This window comes from Hyperolius riggenbachi, chromosome 1 (genome assembly GCF_040937935.1).
Source record: "Hyperolius riggenbachi isolate aHypRig1 chromosome 1, aHypRig1.pri, whole genome shotgun sequence".
NCBI lineage: Eukaryota > Metazoa > Chordata > Amphibia > Anura > Hyperoliidae > Hyperolius > Hyperolius riggenbachi.
In genome coordinates, this window is record NC_090646.1 from 258984620 (window position 1) to 259008986 (window position 24367).

The window sequence follows — 24367 nt, forward strand, 5'->3', positions numbered from 1 at the left end:
GAGCCTCTTGTGGGAGGGGTTTCAGCACAAAATCAGTCATACAGCGCCCTCTGATGGTTTGTTTGTGAAAATCATTATTTTTCTCATGTAAAAGTGGGTATCAGCTACTGATTGGGATAAAGTTCAATTCTTGGTCGGAGTTTCTCTTTAAAGCCCCTTCATAAATGTTGGCTACAGTAATGACAGACTAATGTTACTGTAAAGTGGAACTCCAGCAACAAATAAATAGTGCCTTGATTAAATCTTAATATCTTGATGTACATCTCCACTTAAAGTACCTCTTACTAAGTGTGGTTATTAAGCTTAAAATGGTGCTCTGATCGATATCATATTGTAATTGCATTATTTTTTTACCCCCTTTTTACATAACAATCATCTTAAGCCCAGTATGTATAGCATATGCACTTACGCTGTGCTGATACTAGTGGCAAACAATTTGTGCTGGTCTCTTCTAGATTAGTCAATACGATTACCATTCTTATAATGTCAGTAGAAGATGTTAATAACATCATAGGATGAAGTAGAAGCAACATCAGTAACAAAAGCATGCTGCATTATTGATCAAAGCCTCAGGATTGGATAAATAATTTTTAGTTGTTTTGGCGGTGAATTTTATACTAGGTGCTATGCCTAGTTTTATTAAGTTGTGGTTTACAGCTGTTCCAATCATTGCTTGACTCTAGCCTCCACACGCCAATGCCTAACCCATATCTGAACCTCTCACGCATGCCAAACTCTAAGCCCCCCGATAACCAAAAACCATACACAGTTTTCTTTGGTTGTGATTTGCAGTTATTGTTATGCTTGTCTAATCCCACCCCACCTCTTAAAGCCTATTCCTAATTAGAATTTTTAATCCCATGGATAATCTTAACCCCTTCCCCAGTGTCTAACCCTAACTGTCCCCTTGAAGAGGGATTGACTGCCATAAAATCAAACTCCAATTACCCACTGCTCTGTGTTAATTATGTAGTCTACACGCAGTCTGCATTGCAAGCATTCCAATATAATCATAAATGTGTCTACTGTAATTAATCTTATCTCAGTCCCTCCTTGCTCTTTTCTCGTACATTGCCGGAGAGAGGGAAGCTAAAAAAAAGCCTTATTATCTCCCCTTCCTCCCCTTCGATATTTCTGCTATTTGCTGATTGGCTGGGACTCAAAAGGAAAATAGATGCTTATTCGCCTCAAACCTCTGCAGAAGCTGCTGAAATCTGATGTATGCTCTGCTTACATGTGTTTACAAAGCAAACTAGATATGACAGTGCAGTTCCTAGTACAGAGCTCCGTGGAGAGGAGGGCAAGAAATACACACAACTGCATAACATTTCAGACAGTGGAAGAAAAAAAGAGTAAGGGAGGAAATAACATCTGGATTGGCTTCAGTCAGAGGCAGTAAAGATGGAAAATGTATGGAATAGTTTTCTCCTTACTATATAAGATTCACTGAAATCAAAACATGGATAGTACAGGTGAAACTTCCAAAAATTAGAATATTGTGCAAAAGTTCATTCATGTCAGTAATTTAACTCAAAAGGTGTCAGATTTTCCTTGATGAAAAGATATTCCACAAATAGAAGGGTGAAATTTCCAGAGCAAGCCTCAGCGCTAGCATAAAACGTTCTGAAAAGATTGTAGAAATCTGGTGCAGACACCCGGACCCATATGCAATTAACTTCTCCTGAGTTATCTCTTAGGAGATCCTTTTTTGTGTTCTCTTTAAAATAACTTTTTAGCATTTCACAGCTAAAAAAGTTCCCAAAAGTTGGCGAAAAAATACTATAAAATTTTTGTATTTTCTTGCTTGCTGGTAATTTAAAAGGCATTTTATAACAAGGTATGAAAAATTCACCTAGGAGAAAACTGATGAGAAAAAGTGAATTGCATATGGGCCCCAGTGCTCAAACAAACCAAAGGAGGTGACTGTCACCACATATCAAACACTGTTAGTGTCTAATCCAAGCAGAAGCTGTTTATGGAGTAAAACAAATCATAAAACCATACAAACAACACTCACATCTTGGGACTAGAGAGTGGCCATATCAAAAAGGTTTAACCTATTGGTATGCTGGCACTTGTAGTGCCTCAAGGCAATCTAATTTATTCTGGGTCCCTGTTGCACAAGACCCACAATATGAGCGTAGTTTTTATGGTTTCTTTCAATAAATAGCTTCTTCTTGGATTAGACACTAACAGTGTTTCAGTCATATGTGGTGCTGGTCACCTAGTTTGGTGTGTTTGAGCACTGGAGGTCTGCAGGAGATTTCTACAAATCATCCCATGAAGGAAAGAATGTTTTATGCTAACACTGAGGCTTGCTCTCTGGAATGTTTCCTGCCACTTTAAAACCTACGTACTGCCACCTGTTGCTAACCTGTAAAATACTGTAACAAAGGGGGGCCATGAATCTACCAAGTATAGCTGGTCGACCATCACATAGCCATTCCTCGGTTCAGCAAAACGTGGTGCAAAAATCCACTGCCACATTTACGTTATCCACCACCAAGTGGTGTCTCTGACTGGGCTCATTGTAACTGATTTGTGACAAAGGTTCTAAAATCTGTGTATGCTAGAAAAAAAGACATATTGCATGTGTGTCCTTGTTGTTGAATACATTCCCTTATTTCTAGTCTCTAAGGAAGGGCATTTTTTTTTTGCTAGAGAAACAAGCAGAAGTAAGGCAAAAAAACAGGAATATCGCTTAGCCTTCTATATACCGGCTCTATTGTGCAAGCCTTTTACTGCAATGTTGCAAAATATCTAGTTAAAACATGTTTTAATGCTTTGCTACTTCAGCTATCCTAACCATTCTACATTATTTCATAGTTCATCCCCATGCCTGTGCTGTATGGTGTCTTCCTATATATGGGTGTGGCTTCCCTGAATGGAGTGCAGGTAAGAGTTAATTAACATTCTGTACTTGCATGTACTAAAAAGTTTAATTAAAAGGTTTATTAAGTACAGTGCAAATCATTCACCCTCAGTTTCAGCCAACATATATGTTTCTGGGCATCATATTATAAGTCCTCTTTAGCTGCTCATTCACTACCTTTTCCTGTCTTCCTGGTACTGCTATCCCTTATAAAGTTTCATATCCTTATGCTTAGTACACAGGGCTGGTGCTGCCATACAGGCAAAGGGGGCAATTGCTCAAAGGCCCCCTGACTTTGTTGCTGGACCCTGCCAGTTGGTTTCCCCCACTGCCCCCCGGGGTCCCTGCAAATTAACTGCATTAATCCCTTACCTATTCCGGTGGGTGGCAGCTGCACCGTCTTCAGCCATGCTGTCTGCCTTTCTTTTATCCAGTGGCCCAGGGCCCTTTAAAGAGACACTGAAGCAAAAAAAAAAATGATGATATTATGATTTGTATGTGTAGTACAGCTAAGAAATAAAACATCAAGATCAGATACATCAGTCTAATTGTTTCCAGTACAGGAAGAGTTGAGAAACTCCAGTTGTTATCTCTATGCAAACAAGCCATTAAGCTCTCCGACATTGGCCTCAATTCACTAAACTTATCTCCTGTCTTTAATAACTCTTCTAGAGTTGTTACCATGGTGATAAGGCATGTAGTATTCAGGAAACATTTTACCTCAGGCAAGCCTAAAGTTAACTCTTCTGCCTTTAAATTAACTCTCCAATCCTTAAAATAACTCCAGAGTTAAAGACAGGCTGTTAATTAGCTGCATGTGAAAATAACTACAGAGGAGGTAAATTAACTACAGAGGAGGTAAATTAACTACAGAGGAGGTAAATTAACTACAGGAGAGGTAATTTAAGGAATGAAGAGGTAAGATAACTCTCTCACGTGTGGAGGTAAGTTTTCTCTTGCCTTATTATCTCTAGCATGATCTTAGTGAATTGAGGCCTAAGTCTTAGTCGTGGAGAGGGCTGTTATCTGACTTTTATTATCTCAACTGTAAGTGGACTGTTTACTTTTTCTCTGCTAGAGGAGAGGTCATTACTTCACAGACTGCTCTGAAAGACTCATTTTGAATGCTGAGTGTTGTGTAATCTGCACATATTATAGAATGATGCAATGTTAGAAAAAACACTATATACCTGAAAATAAAAGTATGAGAATATTTTCTTTGCTGCTAATCTTCTAGTAATTATTCATAGTACACAACCAATTCATTATATCATATTTTTTTTTTCGCTTCAGTGTCTTTTTAAATCGACCCTGTCAGTACACATGTTGTAATTTCCCATCTGTCTGACGAGAGAATTGGACAATTATATCCCCAAAGAGAGGGCTCAAATAAAATATAATCTATGCACAATATAAGACCAGTGGGGCAACAAGCCTTTATCACACCATCACTCTTAAGTGATCATGCCCACCATGTCTGCAGCACCAAATGATAAGTGGTCAAAATTTGCCTGGTCTAAGACATGAAAAATTACTGCCAGTCTTTCTTGCAGTGTCAGTGCCTTTACTATATGTTTTCCATTGGTGTCTGTTTTATCTTTATGTCTGCTAATTTAATTGTTTTTTCTTGTGATGCTTTTTTTTATGATGCTGTTTTCTTGTGACACTGTTTTTTTTTTTTTTTTGCTCTACATCTACAAGATACAGAAGTACCGGGGGACAAACCAAAACTTTGAACACAGCTACTTAGATTTAGCAAGCATTTTTTAATTGCTTTGTGTCCCAGTTGGAGAGATTTTCCCATACTTCCTGTCTCACCTGTCACTCAACTAGCAAGTGAGGAAAAATCACTCCAACAGAGTCACAGACAGCAAAGATTTCAAAACAAGAGAGAAGAAGGAAGTTTTTAATAGAAAGGTTTTCATTTGCCATTTTAAGGCTCATGCAAGTAAAGTTGCAAAATGAATTACAATGTTACTCTTAAAGATTTAGAAAGACAGCAAGTTAAACCTAATCCTCTACAGAGACCTTGAAAACCTGTGTTCATTTATTTATCTGTAACAACATACATTTTGAATAGAGGTGAGATGGTCTGTATGCATAACTTATAAAAAAGAAAATATATTTCTGTAAGCATGGCAGAAAGATGGCAAGTAATGCTGATGCTGGTTCTTGCTGTGCCCATTAAATAAATATGTTGGGAGAACTGCATAACATTTTCACTAGGAGCAGAAAATGTCATCAGAAACTAACAAAACTCCAGTGTACTGTTCACTCTTCCATCTCTAGCCCACAGGGTTATTTCTTCTGTAATCTTCTCTCCATCTTTTTGTTCATTACTTCAGTTCATGGACCGCCTGAAGCTGCTTTTGATGCCAGCCAAGCATCAGCCGGACTTCATTTATCTCCGCCATGTTCCTCTGCGCAGAGTGCACCTTTTCACTTTTATTCAGATCGTATGCCTGGCCCTGCTCTGGATCCTAAAATCTACAGTGGCTGCTATTATATTCCCAGTAATGGTGAGTTCTTTTGTAAGATGTAAAGTCAAAGCTTCAAAGCCAGCGGTGTGTTAAAAAAAGACATTAAGGGGAAGGAAAACTGTTCTATGGGCATTCTGCCTGGTTTGCTCCAGCTGATCTATTAGTAATTAACACTCCCTGGTTTTCTATGTTTTAATTCCTATTACATCCACATGAACCCTCATGTGCACTATGTTTTTGTTGGATACGACCCTGGTGCAGTCAGCACTGGCCTAGTAGCTATTTGTTTTGTCACCTGTCTTGAAAGACCTCTTTGATGCAGAACAAAGTACAGACTGGTATCTGCATGGCAAGGCCTTCATGCCTTTTTAAATAGCAGCCCTTATGCTTTGTGTGACATGCTGGTGTCTTTTGTGTGTATGTAGAAGGTAATAGAAAAGTTTTACTGAATCCTCAGTCCAAGTAGTTTCACTGCTTTGAATGATTGATTAGTTCATATCCCGTTCAATGTGCAAGCAGCATTAAAATGTAATTGGCGGTAAAAAGTATGCCCGATTATCTGAGTTGCTGCTGAAGTTATAGCAGAGGATTTTACACTCTGTAATCAAAACCACAAAAATAAGAAGTTCTGGAGGCGCTCATACTTGTCACTACCAAACCTCAGTGCTCCTTTTATAGCCTGAGGAAGCGGCTTGGAACCGTGAAATGCGTTGCAAATTTGGAGCTATGAATAAATTGAATTTTACTGTTAAAACCGAGTGGTTAGTCTTCTGGGGAGGTAGGTCCACCCCTACCTCCCTTTTTAAACAGTTTTTAATTCATTTTACTCTATACTAGAACCTCTGTTAAACAAGCTATGGAACAAGCCAAATAATCACTCAAAGTAAGTTTTTCCTAAAGTAACTTCTTTTCAATATTACTTTTCTTACCTTAATTATATTATATTTTTACTCTTTGTGAGCTTAAAAATGTAACATACAAAAGGTGAAAACAGAGGAAAGCGGGTGAACAAGCTTTGTGAATCATGGCCATTGTGGCTATATTTACAGAGGGACAACACAACAAGATGATATCACATATCACACCACATGCCCCCCCGCCTTCCCTATACCAGCAGGCCCTAGGCCCCAAATTGTCACTTGAGGTATTAAATCTTGATCCATGCCAGCTTCTCACCACCAACAGCCTGCAGTCCTTAAAACACTACATCTACCTCATTGCCGGCCATAAACTCTGGCTGACCATTTGCATTATGCAGTGGCGTACCTAGGGAATTTGACATCCGGTGCTGATTTTTTACAGACAACCCCTCCAAAACAACCAATTTTTTTGATGTGAGGGTTGACTGGTTGGGACGCCAAGCATGTTGCTGCAAATTTTGGGCAATTTTGGAGGAATAGGAGTTGTTAGGATGTGGACGGAGCTAACCATTATGAAACTCTGTACTCTATACAGTGCTGAAGAAATTGTCAGCGCTATATAAATACACAATATTAATATGGTAGGTCATTAGACTATGACTATGGTACAATTAGATTGTGAGCTACTTTGAGGACAGTCAGAAAAGGGGGACATATGAAAAAGGGGGACACATAGGAGGGGGGGGTGATAAAGAGGTAGAGGCACAAAACAGAGAGCCTGGTGGGAGAGGAGAAATGGCAGGAAGGACTTATATCAGGATTGCAGACATCACCAGTGCTGTTTGGCAGGGACATGCTGTTGAAAGAAGCCACTGAAATCTGGAAAGAGGAAAGGGCCATGGGGGGAGACAACAGGGTGGGAAGGAGAGTTGGGAAAAGAGATAAGAGTACCTGCAATCAAGCTAATCTAAATTGCCAGTAGCTTGCTCCTCCGCTCACTACAGTAGTCGGCTGTAAGCACCTGTATCACTGGCTTTTGCAACAGTAGACTGCCCTACATTATTGATTACTCTGATCAGGGTTAATAATCAATAGACCAGGATACTCTGGTATTACAGCAGCCAGTGCACATGGATACTAATGACAGGCAACTTCTAAAGCACTAAACAGATCCTGCTACCTCTCTCTGCTAATGTCCCAGCTGCAGCACAGCAAGCATTCTCTCTTCTCACCCTGCTGCTCTGCACATTTACTCACTACAGGCTGTGTGTAGAGAGAAAGGAAACACATTGCCGATAGGACAGGAAGGGGGAGGTTGCTCCATCTGGTGCAGGAAGTAGTACAGTCTCATGCACTGCCTGCTGCTATTTTCCAAAATGTTGCCCGAACTATGAGAAAAGGTGCCAGGTGGAAGAACACAGTGGCTGAGCACCACAGTGACACCCCTAGCCATGGCTACACGTGGTGGTGTTAGCACCTGTAGCCTTGTGGTAGGTACCTCACTGCAATTACAGTATGTAAGGATTCAGTTGATTTTGTCAGAGAGCCTTAAGGGTATTTTCACTCATCCTAGGTCACATTATAAATCCCTATGGAGGTCACAGTGAATGGACATTTTTCCTAGAAGGTATTTGTCTTCAGAAAGCAGAATAATATGAATGAATGTTTCTCTTGCAGATCCTTGCCCTTGTAGCTGTACGGAAGGCCATGGACTACCTCTTTTCCCAGCATGACCTCAGTTTCCTTGATGATGTCATCCCTGAGAAAGACAAGAAGAAAAAAGAAGATGAAAAGAAAAAGAAGAAGAAGAAAGGAAGTGTGGACAGTGACAATGAGGATGTAAGCTATAAACTGCTATTGACATGCAAGCAGTATTATTGATCTGTTTTCCAATTGTTCATTTTACTTTTATACTTTACTAGTGACCTAAGCCCATTTAAAAAACGGTTTTAGGTCTGTCGCCTTGTGCATGCGTGCGCAACCACGCGCCTGCGCTCCCGCCCGGCAGGCATAAAAGCTGCCATATTTATTTCCTTTTAAACAGTACCATTTGCCTAGCAGTCCTGCTGTTTATCTGCCTCTAATACCTTTTGGCTATAGACTGTGAACAACCATGCAGATCAGACTGTTTTTGACTGAAGTCTGACTGTATTAGCTGCATGCTTGTTTCAGGTGTAATACAGACACTGCTGCAGCCAAAGAGATTAGCAGGAATGCCACGTAACTGGCACTGTTTAAAATAGATAAATATGGCAGCCTCCATATCCCTCTCAATTCAGGTGTCCTTTAAATTGCCCTTAGGAGATTGTTCCAGCAGAAACCAACAACATTTGATCATCAAAGACCCTGATTACTATATACATATTATTATTAAAAAAAAATGTATTCTGATTTTTTGATCTGCATACTGGCTCTAGGAGAAGATTTAGCATGTGTTGTGGGCAGAGTGTCAGCATTAGTCACAAAACACCGAATTTTAAGAAGGTTAACAGCAGCGTACTCCATACTTCTGTTATGAAGTGTACTTTATGTTTCATTGAAAAAGTAGCTAAAAGAAAAAAAGTAACTTTTAAAAGAAATGCAAATATTTGAATGAAGTCCGTTCTACACAGATGTACTGTATATTGATGTAGATCAGGGGTCTCAAACTCGGGGCCCGCGGGCCATTTGCGGCCCTCGATACAATATTTTGTGGCCCTTGCCGGCAAAAGCTTACTTATAGTTCGCTTCCGTGCTCCCAAGTAATCCGCCGCATCCCTGCCGCTAAACGAGGGCTGCAGAGCCCCTAGATTAGATTTAAGTTAACATAAAAGTAATTATAACACTAGTATGCAAAATATCCACCTGATCAATACTGTAATAATACAGTTATATTCTATCTCTGGGTTTGCTTCCTTGACGAAATATGAGAACCCCCTTTTGTTTACAAACAATTAAGAGCAGACTTTGTTTATTCAGCTTTCCAAAGTACATGGCAAATGACTAGCACATGAGTAGTAACATTGCTGTGAACTTGCATGCTGGCTGACAGCTTCTTTTACCTCTCCCTGTAAACCTCCTACTGGTAGTCGTCACTGTTTGTTTGCAGGACTGATCACATATCTGTAATCTATACATCAGGCCTCTTCTCTTCTTTTTGTTCTCTATACCAGTCCTAGCTGTGCCTAAATTACTGCTCCTTAGACCTGATGTGCAGATCACAGATATGTGAGTAATCCTGTCAGAATCAGCCATGAGTAGCACTGTGAGGTTTGCAGGGTGCAGCAGAGGAAGATATCAGATCAGATGGTAGACCAGACAATTATATTGTAAACAGTAGGCAGCCAAGGGTTCTCAGATCTGTTTAGGGAGAAAAATCAGTAATGGAATATAATTGCTTTGGGTACAGGCTGGGTTGATTATATTCAGCCCCGTTTCTTGCCCCGTGCGGAGCGTGCCGCCGCCCGGGGCGCTGTTGGGAGGGGGGCGCTATAATGGAGGGGGAGCCGGAGCCGCGGGGAGGGCAGCCCGACCTCTCCCTCCCTCTCCTCTCCCGGGCGCCCTCCGTGCTCCCCCCTCAGATGCAGAGTCCGTGAGCAGCAGGGAAGCGCTGTTTACAACTCACCGGCTGCCTGGCTCCAAGCGCTGCTCTCTCGCCGCTGGTCTCCTCTCTCTCTCTGTATACGTACTGATACACGCTGTTTCCTGTAGCCGGAAGCAGCGTGTATCAGTATGTATACAGAGAGAGGAGACCAGCGGCGAGAGAGCAGCGCTTGGAGCCAGGCAGCCGGTGAGTTGTAAACAGCGCTTCCCTGCTGCTCACGGACTCTGCATCTGAGGGGGGAGCACGGAGGGCGCCCGGGAGAGGAGAGGGAGGGAGAGGTCGGGCTGCCCTCCCTGCGGCTCCCCCCTCCATTATTGGGGGCATCTACCTATCTAACCTATTCTGGGGGCACCTACCTAATCTAACCTACGCTGGGGGGCAGCTGCTAATCTAACCTACGCTGGGGGGCACCTACCTATCTAACCTACACTGGGGGGCACCTACCTAATCTAACCTACACTGGGGGGCAGCTACCTATCTAACCTATACTGGGGGCAGCTACCTAATCTAACCTACGCTGGGGGGCAGCTACCTATCTAACCTATACTGGGGGCAGCTACCTAATCTAACCTATGCTGGGGGGCAGCTACCTATCTAACCTACACTGGGGGGCACCTACCTAATCTAACCTACGCTGGGGGGCAGCTACCTATCTAACCTACACTGGGGAGCAGCTACCTATCTAACCTACACTGGGGGGCAGCTACCTAATATAACCAACACTGGGGGGGCAGCTACCTATCTAACCTACACTGGGGGGCAGCTACCTAATCTAACCTATACTGGGGGGCAGCTACCTATCTAACCTATACTGGGGGGCACCTACCTAACCTATACTGGGGGGGCAGCTACCTTATCTAACCTATACTGGGGGGCAGCTACCTAATCTAACCTATTCTGGGGGGCACCTGTCTAATCTAGCCTATACTAGGGGGCACCTACCTAATCTAACATTTACTGAGGCACCTACCTATCTAACCTAGATGGGGGGGGGGCGCAATTTTTTTTCACTCTCGCCCTGGGTGCATTTTAGCCTAGAAACTGCACTGATTATATTGTAAGCATACTAATCCATTAATATTACAGTTTACTTATGAAGGTTACAGTAATTTCAATGCATTACTTCTGTACCATTTACCTGTACTTTCTGCTGTAGAAGTAGTCAATTGCAGATCTAATCCTCTAATAAGCAGTGGGTATTGCATGTGAGCACACAGAATAGCTATAAGAGTTCACCTTTATTTCACCCTGTCAGGATGTTAGAATGTTCTGCTGTAGTCCATTACAATACCTATATTACCCCCTCTAAAATCCAAAGTGACAATGTCAAATCTTTGGATTATTACGAGCTTTGAAATAGCATTTTGATGTCTTATATTTTAATCCTGGCTTAACATTTAAGCTTTGTGTGTGTGTGTGTGTGTGTCTGTCCACAGTCGGACATGAGAACTAATCTTAATGTTTGCATCTACGTAATGAACTCTAGCTTGCTAATGAAAGTATTAAATGGGATAATCTAACTTAATGGATGTGGCATAGCTTCTTTTTTTTGAGATTTATACATACTTTTATGATCTTAAATGTAATCAATTTTGCAGCAGGCACATTCATTTTTTTCAGTGACAATAAGATCATATTTAATGGAATGTCAATAGGCAGAGAAGTTATGAAAGTCCTGGTAATCCCAGATGCTTGCTTAAATCATTTTCATTCTGGGCAGTCAGCAGTCCATTAAAGAGCTCTCCTGATGCGTAATGCTGGTCACTTGAAAGCTTTCCTGGCAAAATAATATCCTTTCGCTACTCATTTGCCATGTACTTTGGAAAGCTAAATGTCTGCTTGATGGTCCTAATGTGTTAGAAAGAATAGATTTTGTGTTGTGCTATATTTTATAACACAATGATATCAAACACTGTAATTCTGTAGGTAATGTTAAAGTGAATCTCCACTAAGTGCTCTTTGAAGCCAAACTGTTCACATGACGTGAATGCATAGCATAAGTTATGAGAGAAGTGCAGCAAAGTGAACCTGTGCTTATTCACACATTGTATATAGTGAAGCTCCTGTTGTTTTATTAAAGTGTACCTCAGATGACGGACACCACAGGATTTATACTTACCTGGGGCTTCCTTCAGCCCCCTGTAGTCCATCTGGTCCCCTCCACTCTCCAACAGTCTGGCCTGATATATTCCCCGACTGGCCCAGTGGCGGGCCACTGCCCATGTGCAGTTCTGGCCACGCGCTCCCCCCACGCCCCATAGCACTCCTGTGGCTGGGAGCAATCTGCACACTGCAGGTCACAAAGACTGTAACTGCACTTGTGAAGAGCTCTCCTGCCAAGGGTAGTGCGGTCGGATGGTGCACACAGCTAGGATCGCTCATGGCTTCACAGCAGCAGTTGGAACCCGATGGACCAGGCAGACTATGGGAGGCTGGAGGAGGCCCAAAGTAAGTAGAATCCAGAGATATTCTTCAGGCTTCTTTTAATTATTATTCTGCATATGACCTCATTGCTAGGCAATTTGCATCGTATAAAAGGAAATAAATATTTCAGCCTCCATATCCCTGTCAGTTTGGTTGCATTTTAAATAGCTATTTTCAGACATTTACATGATCAACGGATTACTCATCGCAAATGACTGGGGACTGGTTGCTGATATCAATAATAGTATGTAGTAAGCATATTCCACGCAGTTCAGACTTGTTTGTTTTGGTGGGGGACAGGTTAGTTTTAAATTAAGCTACTATGTAAAAACTGTTATTGAACAAGGCAGTTTTATGGACTTTTTATGATATGATTTAATATGCTGTTCGTGAGAGAACCAAGTAGAAAACAGTGTTCCTGATAGAAAGGTCTGGATAAGATGAGATAGGAAGGTTGTGTACATGCTGGCTGTATTGTTGTGTTTTGCTTGTTTCTGTAGTAACGTAACACTTGACAGGGTTTCCTTGCAGTTTATAAACTGGAAATGTAGCATGAACTGTGGTAAGTGTCAAGGTCATCCACCGCTGCCTGAAGACGTAATGTGTATTTGGCCTTCAGAGTTGCAGAATTATACATTTTATTTCAAACTGTTAAATATTTATCTGTTGACCCTGTACATGTGCCTTCCAGGTCAAGTAACTCTCAAGTCAATTTCAAGACACAGTCTGAAGTTTCTCTTATGATTTTTTCCCCATGCAAAACATCAGTTAGAATGTTAATCATACTAACCTGGATTTTTAACTTGAATATTACTTAAAGGGAAACGTTACTGAACATATCTGGATGCATACAATTGCTTATAAGATACAGTATTCATTTATAGCTTACCTACATAATGTTTGCCCATTGTAAAGTGTTTTCTCACCGTGATTTACGCTGTTAAATTTATCACAGATCGTGGCTTCTTTGCTGCTGGCAAGGTGCATCCTTCTGGGATGTTTGCTTGTTGTGAAGTGAGCAGAAACAGCATCTGGTCTCCCAGAATGCTCTGGGGCAGATGGCTAAACTAGTTAAACTAGTAAGAAATACATTTTTGTATGTCTGGGAGCCTGTAGTCACATGAAACTTGCTGAGATTTGTTTCCTTATCTTCTACACTGGCGGCAGGATCCTTTCACCTTGCCTATGGGAAGGTGGAGGCTTTGTTCTTCCCTTTGACTAATATTTAAGTATCATCTGAACTGCCATGAGCTGAACAAGGAAGCCACACCACTTGCTGCAGTATGTGACTAAATGGGTATTTGCCCTTATTTGTATCATACAGTTCTTTAATATTTGAGATGTTGCATAGTCGGGGATAACGGTGGTGGAGTGTTGCAAATTACTGGAATTCCACTTTGTTTATATACTCGAAGCAGCTGTATTCCGAGAGATTATAAAGTTAATCATTGCTGATCTTATTCTTAAGAATGCCAGTTGCCTGGCTGTTATGCTGATGTTTTAGTTTAATAGACTAAGTAACAAACCTGCAAAAAGCATGCAGTCAGTGAAGCTACGGGCTATTCATTTCAAGTCAAGAGTGCAGAAAATATTATGATATTATTATATCATATTTCTATCACATTTATGTTAATATGTTATCTGCTCTGGATTGCCAACTATGGCCATTCGTTGGATAGACCGCCTGCATACATGATCTGATGTCCTACAACCACCTATAGAAAGTTGAACACAGGCCTCATTTGCCAATATCAAAATTTATACTTTATTGTGAATAGAGCAATCAAGGAGTGTGAAAAGTTTCCACTACATATGTCACAGGAGCCCTAGTGGCTGACCGCAATTGGCCTTCTAAGCGGTGCCAGCGCACAGATCGTGCGAACTCTGGTCGCAGTCAATGCGCAGAAAGAAGAATTAGCCACAGACAAACCACGAGGGCGCCTGTGAGATACGGGTAATTACAACTCACACACGATTCAGGGTATACTGCCACCACCGCGGTTACCATGGGACTGAGGAGCCCACTGACTGACTAATCCTGTGAATAAAACGGTTAAACACACGATATTCTGTCTAGCCAACAACAAACAAACAGTAGCGTATCTTCAGAGACCCAGGATCAGTTCTGTGTGTGCTGATAAGCAGGGTAGCGGACAGTGAATGACTTGGAGAAAGTCGTTTATTCACGCAATATAAATAATTAATATATACAGACAATTATTAAAATCACAATTATTAAGACAGTAATAGCCAGTATGAAATAAAAAGGGAGAAAATACTTATGGTTTGTGGAAATATGTCCTTTTGTGGGAAAATCAGAAAGTTCAAGCAAAACGGTTTCAAGTTCTTAAAGCTCTTGGTTTCAATCAAAGTTCAGCAGAATTCTTTGTTCCAGGTTACAGAAGATGCCAATCAAGATGGCCGCTAGCACATGTGTCCTTTGTTTCAGATGGGTCAGCAAAATGGCCACCAGCCCTATGTCCTCTGGCTGGCAGCAGGATGTTCTCAGATGGGTGGAATGGGAGGACTCGCAGCCCACCTGCTGGCCAGGTGCTTTTGATGAAGCTGGTTTGGGGGTGTGGCAATGCCGGCCCCTCTGAGTCACCAACCAATGCCAGTCCATTCCCTCTGAGAGATTTAAGGGCTAAACTTATGAAATGCTGTAACTCCTGAACCATACACGTTATATTTAGGGGGGTAACAGCTTCATACTTGGTGGAAAATACAGATTAATATGATATCCGACATGGCTAGTGCAGCAGATCAGGGTACTGGGTAGATTCATACCTGGGTTGTAGGGGCCCCGGGCCCCTCTCGACTGGTATCAAGAGATCCAGCATGACCCTACGGATCCAATGATACCGCTCTCATAACCACCCTATTTATTGTATTCTGTAAATGGGCAAAAGATTATATAGTACATTCATTTCTTCCTGCTAAGGCTGGAGCCAGGCTGACTGGAGTCCAGCTGTGTCGGCTTCTTGGGATCTTCCTCTATGAAAGGCCCTGTTGGCTCCTTCAATTAACATCTGAATGTGAGATCAGCTTAGACAAACTTTGAGTTTACACCTCTGGCTTAATCAGCAGTCACAGGGCCAGTCTTCCTGCCAGCTGCTAACAGGGGAAAAAAAACTGCCTATTTAAAAAACCAGGAATGTCAGTCTCTAAATCGCTGGCCTGACTACAGTCACGGGCAATCGGCGCAATAAACCGATTGCGTTCTCGTTTCTCACGGCTGTTCCGTGACACCTCCCCTTCCTGACGCTGAGTTGGGGGTTGTCAGCAAGACATCCGCCGTAGCAGCCATTGGCGCTGTTGGGTCTAGTTCCCCCTGACACCGGGACAGCCCATCGGCGTTCCGGTGTCGGCCAACCTGGCTGACGGGTCTCGGGTTGCCGGTGCGGTGGGAAAGCCTATTGGCTCCGTTCCCCTGGACCGGTCGCGGTCTGCTACCCTCAGGGTTGACCCGACATGGACCGTTCTGGACAGGGCGTTTGCGCCAATGCAGTCGGACGTGGTGTCTGCCGGGACTGCTGACAACGGGCAGTGGGTTGGTTAGGTCAACAGCCAGCCCACGCAGGGTTCCCCTGCTAAGTGGCTGTGGACCTAAGGGAACCCCGCGGGAATCCCTGGACCTTCCCAGCTCCTGACAGACGGCACATGCCCTGCAGTAGTTCGCTACATCCCTGTTCATCCGGGGCCAATAAAACTGTTTCCGAATACCGGCAAGTGTCGTGCGGACACCCGAGTGCCCTGTCAGAGGATTACCATGTGCGGATTTCAGCACATGTCCCCTGAATGCACTCGGGACCACAAGCCATTTGGTATTCGCGTGGGATCTACCTGTAGGGGGCTGTACAGACTCACTGTACAGTCTCCCACCTTCCCAGTACACCTTGAAAGCGGCCCCGTCTGCGAGGGGCTCAGCGGCTTGCTGCTTGAGCACCTCCAGGCTTGGGCCACTTTGTAGTGCGGCTGAGAATACGGCGCTGTCAGTTTCAGCCAACTGGCTCATGTCACACGAGGCCAGCGGCTGAAAGGTCTCATCCCTGCGGTCAGAGGAGGGGGAGGAGGCCGGAACCCCCTCCACCTGTTCTGAGCTCGGGTTCTGAGCAGTGCAGCTGCGCGGTACTGCTAGCACAGGTACACTGTCAGAATGGCACAGACGGACATTACTCAAATCATCATTGCATGCAGTAATGACATTGACAGGTACAGACATTTTTTCATTACAGACAGGTTGTACAGTAAACTCAGGTACAGTTACAGCATCATCACAACAGACAGTCTGTACATCAAACTCAGGTGCCTTTGAAGCAGGCACTGTTGAACCGGGTACCCTTGAACTGGGCACATTGAACCCACCTCCCCTGGTGCTCCCCCAAGTGTATAAAGTACCTGGTGGTGGGTGGAGAGTCCGTCTCCTTCCGTGAGTGACAAGGCGGTCGTGGCAGGTTCATAGTAGGACACAAGCTTGCCCAAATCAGTCCCTAGCAACACAGGGACTGGGAGATCCTTCATAACCCCAACAACCCTTTCTTGGACCCCTCCTCCCCAATCCAGCTTCACTCTCGCGTGGGCTATGTGAAAAAGGGTGCCCTCTACTCCAGTAAGGGCAAGGGATCGGCTGGAGCTGATGCTCTCCTTTGGCACAAGGTGTGAGTGAACTAATGTGATGTCTGCTCCGGTGTCTCGAAATCCGGTGACAACTTTGCCGTTCACTCTAACAAGTTGCTGCTGGTCGGTTCGGTCGCGGATTTCCTTTCCGCGGGCAAACAGGACAAAATCTGATGATCCAGGCTGTGGTTCGCTGGCGGGTTGCCTCTGCTGTGGGTGAGGTACAGGTGATGCAGATGATCCAGGTGCTGGTGGTGTCTGTCTCGGCTCCGGGCAGTCGAATTTCATGTGTCCGGGCTGGCGGCAGTAGTGACAGGTGACCTCTCTAGGGGCTGCAGCCCTGGGTGCAGAAGCTGTGCTGGGTGGCCTCTGTGGCTGACGGCTCACAGGGGCAGGAGAGTCTGCCGAGGTATTGGGCTGACCTCCTCTCCAGCTGGATGGGACAGTTCTGCGGGTATCAGCCACCCGGGTAGTTGCAAAAGTCTCAGCAAGGTCTGCAGCGACAGTGGCTGAAGCCGGCCTGCGTTCTAACACAAACTGTCGTACATCAGCAGGGCAAATGTTCAGAAATTGTTCGAGGACTATCAAGTCCTCCAGGACGCCATAAGACCCTTTGGTGAGGCCTAGAGTCCACTGGCGGAGTGTGGTGAGCAAGCTGCTGACCACATCTCGGTACAAATCAGAAGACTTTTTCTGCCAGGCCCTGAACTTTTTCCGATAGGCTTCTGGCGTCAGCTGGTACTTAGTAATGATAGCGTCTTTTATAGCGGCATAATCATTATCTTTCTCCGCAGGCAATTCTGCGAAGGCATCAATCGCTTTGTAGCGCAGCAAAGGTGTCAGATGTCTGGCCCACTGGTCTTGGGACAGACGATACTGACGGCATGCTTTTTCAAAAGACCGCAAAAACAAGTCAATGTCTGTGTCTTTTTCAATATTAGCAAATTTAAATTTTGCACTTACGGGTGGTGCAGCTCCTTCAGCAGGGAGGCTGGGCGGTGAACTCCGGCTGGCCTGTTGCACTTTTGCCATGTTTAGCTCATGCTGTCGTTGGCGCTCCCGTTCTCGCTCAGTGGCATCCCTCTCCGCGTGGCGTTCAGCAGCAGCAGCTTTGCGTTCTGCAGATTGGCGTTCCCGCTCCTCACGGGCTTCCATGTACTGCATGTACTTTTCCAGGTCAGTCTCCATCAGCTTTCGTAATGCCTGCTGCATTACCGGGTCAGTACAAACGGACAGTCCAGTACTGGCCGGTTCCAGGCGAGTACCTTCAGAAACTCTGGGATTGGGGTCCACACTGACATTCTCCTGCGTAACTGTTGATGCAGGGCCCTCAGGATGCACAACCTCTGTACGGTCAGGAGTCTCAGTCTCTGGTTCCCCTCAATTGTCAGATGGGCTGGTATCCACTTCAGCGGACACTCCCGGCTCCCGCAGTTGCTGGGTATCCCATTGAAACAATTCCGTTACCAGGTCCCCTTGTTTCTTGCGGCCGACATCAATGCCTCTCTCTTGGCAAAGATTTTGCAGGTCCGCCAGGCACATTTTCTTGTAGTTCCCGGACATTTCCACGCCAAATAAAATAAAACTTTTGGGGAGGGTACTGGCTACACAGTCTCTCTGTATATATAATAATATATTGCCTTCCAGCTACACCAACGAATTAGTTCGTTTCTTGATAGCGCTACTTTCAGCACAACACGGATCCCACCGCTGCCACCACTGTCACAGATGCCCTAGTGGCTGACCGCAATTGGCCTTCTAAGCGGTGCCAGCGCACAGATCGTGCGAACTCTGGTCGCAGTCAATGCGCAGGAACCGCTAAGAATTAGCCGCAGACAAACCACGAGGGCGCCTGTGAGATACGGGTAATTACAACTCATACACGATTCAGGGTATACTGCCACCACCGCGGTTACCATGGGACCGAGGAGCCCACTGACTGACTAATCCTGTGAATAAAACGGTTAAACACACGATATTCTGTCTAGCCAACAACAAACAAACAGTAGCGTATCTTCAGAGACCCGGGATCAGTTCTGTGTGTGCTGATAAGCAGGGTAGCGGACAGTGAATGACTTGGAGAAAGTCGTTTATTCACGCAATATAAATAATTAATATATACAGACAATTATTAAAATCACAATTATTAAGACAGTAATAGCCAGTATGAAATAAAAAGGGAGAAAATACTTATGGTTTGTGGAAATATGTCCTTTTGTGGGAAAATCAGAAAGTTCAAGCAAAACGGTTTCAAGTTCTTAAAGCTCTTGGTTTCAATCAAAGTTCAGCAGAATTCTTTGTTCCAGGTTACAGAAGATGCCAATCAAGATGGCCGCTAGCACATGTGTCCTTTGTTTCAGATGGGTCAGCAAAATGGCCACCAGCCCTATGTCCTCTGGCTGGCAGCAGGATGTTCTCAGATGGGTGGAATGGGAGGACTCGCAGCCCACCTGCTGGCCAGGTGCTTTTGATGAAGCTGGTTTGGGGGTGTGGCAATGCCGGCCCCTCTGAGTCACCAACCAATGCCAGTCCATTCCCTCTGAGAGATTTTAGGGCTAAACGTATGAAATGCTGTAACTCCTGAACCATACACGTTATATTTAGGGGGGTAACAGCTTCATACTTGGTGGAAAATACAGATTAATATGATATCCGACATGGCTAGTGCAGCAGATCAGGGTCCTGGGTAGATTCATACCTGGGTTGTAGGGGCCCCGGGCCCCTCTCGACTGGTATCAAGAGATCCAGCATGACCCTACGGATCCAATGATACCGCTCTCATAACCACCCTATTTATTGTATTCTGTAAATGGGCAAAAGATTATATAGTACATTCATTTCTTCCTGCTAAGGCTGGAGCCAGGCTGACTGGAGTCCAGCTGTGTCGGCTTCTTGGGATCTTCCTCTATGAAAGGCCCTGTTGGCTCCTTCAATTAACATCTGAATGTGAGATCAGCTTAGACAAACTTTGAGTTTACACCTCTGGCTTAATCAGCAGTCACAGGGCCAGTCTTCCTGCCAGCTGCTAACAGGGGGAAAAAAACTGCCTATTTAAAAAACCAGGAATGTCAGTCTCTAAATCGCTGGCCTGACTACACTCACGGGCAATCGGCGCAATAAACCGATTGCGTTCTCGTTTCTCACGGCTGTTCCGTGACAACATATAAAACCATTAAAAACTTTAAGAGCACCAGAGATTGCACAGCATACCCTCAACTCAGTATCCACTCCATACACACAACTATGCCATTCTTTCCACAGGAAGCCACGCATGCATTGATGGACTTCTAAGCAATTGCACGTGCTGACCAGTGATACTATTAGCTTTGGAAAAAAACAAGCTTGAAAAATCCAATGGGGGAACGCACTGTCTCCAAGTTGAGGATTGCTGGTTACTGATATCTGCAGTCCTTGGCTAGTAATAGCACTGATATGCGCAGAGGATATAATCCAGTTTTTACCACAGCCAGATTCAACTCTCGTGCACTCAGCACAGCGGCCCCAGTAGTAAGCTTAGATAAGCAGCAGCTAGTACTTCCAGCATAGCATTAGATAAGCATGGCATGCATAGACAGCGTCAGGAAGTCCATTTGGCAGAGGAACCATGCTTGGGGGGTCACCGTGTTTCTATTATGTTAGTTCCCCGAAGGTATACAATACCTCTCTTCCCACCTCCAGGTGGGAGGAGCTACATGAGGCCGGCCTCACCCATCATCTCGACTTCCACGCTGCTCCGAGTGTGATCCCCGCTAGTGCGCTGATGCATAAGTGCGTGCGGGTAGATCTACCATACGAGTTACCACAAACTGTCACCATCTACAGGACAACGCTGCGGTGTGGACAGCCTGGGAAGAGAGGTATTGTATACCTTCGGGGAACTAACATAATAGAAACACGGTGACCCCCCAAGCATGGTTCCTCTGCCAAATGGACTTCCTGACGCTGTCTATGCATGCTATGCTTATCTAACCAGGGTTCCCCTGTGGAACAGACTGTCTGATGCTGTCTATGCATGCCATGCTTATCTAATGCTATGCTGGAAGTACTAGCTGCTACTTATCTAAGCTTACTACTGGGGCCGCTGTGCTGAGTGCACGAGAGTTGAATCTGGCTGTGGTAAAAACTGGATTATATCCTCTGCGCATATCAGTGCTATTACTAGCCAAGGACTGCAGATATCAGTAACCAGCAACCCTCAACTTGGAGACAGTGCGTTCCCCCATTGGATTTTTCAAGCTTGTTTTTTTCCAAAGCTAATAGTATCACTGGTCAGCATGTGCAATTGCTTAGAAGTCCATCAATGCATGCGTGGCTTCCTGTGGAATGAATGGCATAGTTGTGTGTATGGAGTGGATACTGAGTTGAGGGTATGCTGTGCAATCTCTGGTGCTCTTAAAGTTTTTAATGGTTTTATATGTAGTGGAAACTTTTCACACTCCTTGATTGCTCTATTCACAATAAAGTATACATTTTGATATTGGCAAATGAGGCCTGTGTTCAACTTTCTATAGGTGATTGTAGGATTTTAAGGTTAAGCTTTCAAGTGTAAGGCCCATACACAGCTGTGGAGGTCTCTTGGAGGGTGTGGGTCGCACGCAATGAGACCCTTCCCTTTCAGCTGTAGTGCCACTAGGAGACCCAGTTCGTTTATACATGATCTGATGTGACAGTGTTGTAAACTTGCCTTATATAATGACATAACTTCAGTGTTTTTAGAAGAAGTGTCTTTTGCTATGTGGTTCTGATGCCCTGGCAGCACGGTCCTGGAAATATGTTCTGAGAACTTGTACACATTTCTTTCACAGTCTGACATCCCTTATTCAGAAAAAGTTCCCTCTATAAAAATCCCAATGGACATCATGGAACAGGAACCGTTCTTATCTGATAGCAAACCTGGTGAGAGTGAGTAGATCTCATGCATGCCGCCTGTCACCAAACAGCCAGTCTCTCATCCTGCCTAGTTATATACTAACCACTTCTTCACTAACTCCTCCTCATGCTTTCAGATTGACCTACAGTCTCCTTCATCTTTGAGTGTGTCCTTACTCTCATACATACCATCCATATAATTCCATTATTTGTATGCAGTTGTCCTCTAAACAAGAAAGACAGGGGATGCATAGTTGTACATGTTTGCAGGTGAAGCAAACTAACCTCAGAAGTAATATAAAAAATCACAGGCTTTGGCCACTAAGATGTGTCTTCTGAACACTTACTAATAAAAAAAATGGTTTAGACTTTCAAGTCAAACAAATTGCAAATATTTTCCTTGGTAATATTCATCTTATATAATAAAAAAGTATTTTTTAAAGCCCAAAAGCTACAGTTTGCTATATTATATTATGAACCTATATATCCTGGTCCAAGAGCAATGGAACACCAATGCATGCTTCATGCCATAGCACTTTCATAGGTGTAATAATTATTTTGCTAACATACAATATAACACCATATAATAATTATTATTATCTTTAATTACAACTACTGCCCAGGTATAGCTGCAGTGGAGGCACACATACCTTACTAAACATACCATGACAACCATTTTGCCAGTTTACATCTGTGTAAATGGCAATATTTCTCCTGAGCATTTAAATAGTATGTAGTACTCTTGCTATTCTGTTTTCCCTGATTTTCTTTAATGTTTTAATCCATTCTTCCTGCTACTGCTTCATTTCTTTGTAGCTACTTTATGTCTAAACTGGATTATTTAACCACTTTACCCCCGCGCGTACGTATTTCTCCGCCCCTTTTTCCATCCTTTAAAAACCAGGGACGGAGAAACACGTACTTTCCGCGTTCCCGACGCTGTCCGCGCTCCCGCTCGTAAACACGCCGCCCGCCGCTAGTAAAACCGCCGCCGCCCGCTCGCCCGGAGATCAATGAACGGGAAAATCCATTCCCGTTCGTTGATCTAAGCCCCACAATGACCCGCTGCTCTCCTATGGGCAGCGCGATCATTGTGAGAAGAAACTCACGTGTCCAGCCTCCTTATTCTTCCTCCAAGCTTCCGGAAGGAGGCTTGGAGGTCGCAATAAAGCAAAAAGTTACTGTGGCCATCTTGTGGCCAAATAGTAAACTACACCCTACACATTTTTCACATACAAATAAATGACTTTTACACACAAAATTAACTCATTACCTCCCACACTCCCCATTTTTTTTTTTTTTTGTAATTAAAAAAAAAATCAAAAATTTACAATTAAAAAAAATACATAATTAGTTACCTTAGGGACTGAACTTTTTAAATATTTAAGTCAAGAGGGTATAAACACTGTTACTTTATAAACTATGGGCTTGTAATTAGGGATGGACGCAAAACTGAAAAAAATGCACCTTTATTTCCAAATGAAATATTGGCGCCAAACATTGTGATAGGGACATAATTTAAACGGTTTTATAACCGGGACAAAAGGGCACATAAATTTCATGGGTTTTAATTACAGTAGCATGCATTATTTAAAAACTATAATGGCCGAAAACTGAAAAATAATTTTTTTTTCCCCACATTTTTCCTATTTTCCCATTAAAACACATTTAGAAAAAAATAATTCTTGGCATAATGTCCCACCTAAAGAAAGCCTAATTGGTGGCGAAAAAAACAAGATATAGTTCATTTCATTGCGATAAGTAATAATAAAGTTATAGACGAATGAATGGAAGGAGCGCTGAAAGGTGAAAATTGCTCTGGTGGTCAGGGGGTAAAACCCCTCAGTGGTGAAGTGGTTAAAATCATTAACATCTTGACTCTCTAATCATTGTCACTGGGGTGCAGATCTCAATTATCCATTATCCTCCATCAATAAAACTCTCATCAACGGTTGATTTTGTTACGTCACCTGTGTTGTCCTAAAAGCTTTCTTTATTTGCCGTCATGTCATACATCTTAATCATACCAATATACCGTATTGTGCATGTGTATATACTGGTGATATGTTGTTTTCCTGTGATTTTGCATGTTAAATGCACAGCATTCTGTACATTTTTGAAAGCTAGTGGTTTCCTTAATTATTATAAGGATATTAGGATCAGATCTATGATGGGATTAAAGTATTAGCTGTGCTATGAGCTTATGTGTATTGAAAGAATTTAACAGTAGGCAAAAAAATAATTGGCCTACCATAACCAGGTTAAACGTCTCATTTACGCTATTGCTATTCATTTTAGCAGGAAGCAGTGTGAAAATGCAATGACTCTGCTTATAGAATTAAACTCATCCATTCTATAGTGCTTTCTGTTTAAGTTTTATAGTCAAAGAAGTAGAGGACAAGAAGCCACAAGCTTTCACAATCACTGTGTATGTCAGATGTGCCTAATTATTAAGGTTAATGCCTGTTTTTTTTAGTTATTTTGGTTTAATGTAATACTACTATGGATGTAATGAAATATTAATTATATGCCATTATTATGTTAATTTAATTTCGTAGCATATTATCCCGTTCAGTATGTTATGAAACACCCAACATAGAAAAGACGTTGGTGCTTATTAAATTCATTTTTTTACATTAGTTGTCTCCTTGTACATAGTTTC

At 43.3% G+C, this 24367-nt stretch overlaps 1 protein-coding gene across 9 annotated transcripts in view; it reads left to right on the forward strand.

Moving 5' to 3' along the window:
• Window positions 1-24367, forward strand: part of SLC4A4 (solute carrier family 4 member 4) — a 403790-nt gene that overhangs the window by 362072 nt on the left and 17351 nt on the right. For 6 of the 9 annotated variants that reach the window (XM_068233367.1, XM_068233376.1, XM_068233372.1 and 3 more), the window contains 3 exons: window positions 2827-2895; window positions 5218-5391; window positions 7890-8051. In XM_068233367.1, the coding sequence (XP_068089468.1) occupies window positions 2827-2895; window positions 5218-5391; window positions 7890-8051 (405 nt within the window). Of the gene's footprint in view, window positions 1-2826; window positions 2896-5217; window positions 5392-7889; window positions 8052-21641; window positions 21739-24367 lie in introns of all 9 variants that reach the window. The other 3 variants (XM_068233358.1, XM_068233388.1, XM_068233361.1) reach the window with 2 other exon arrangements.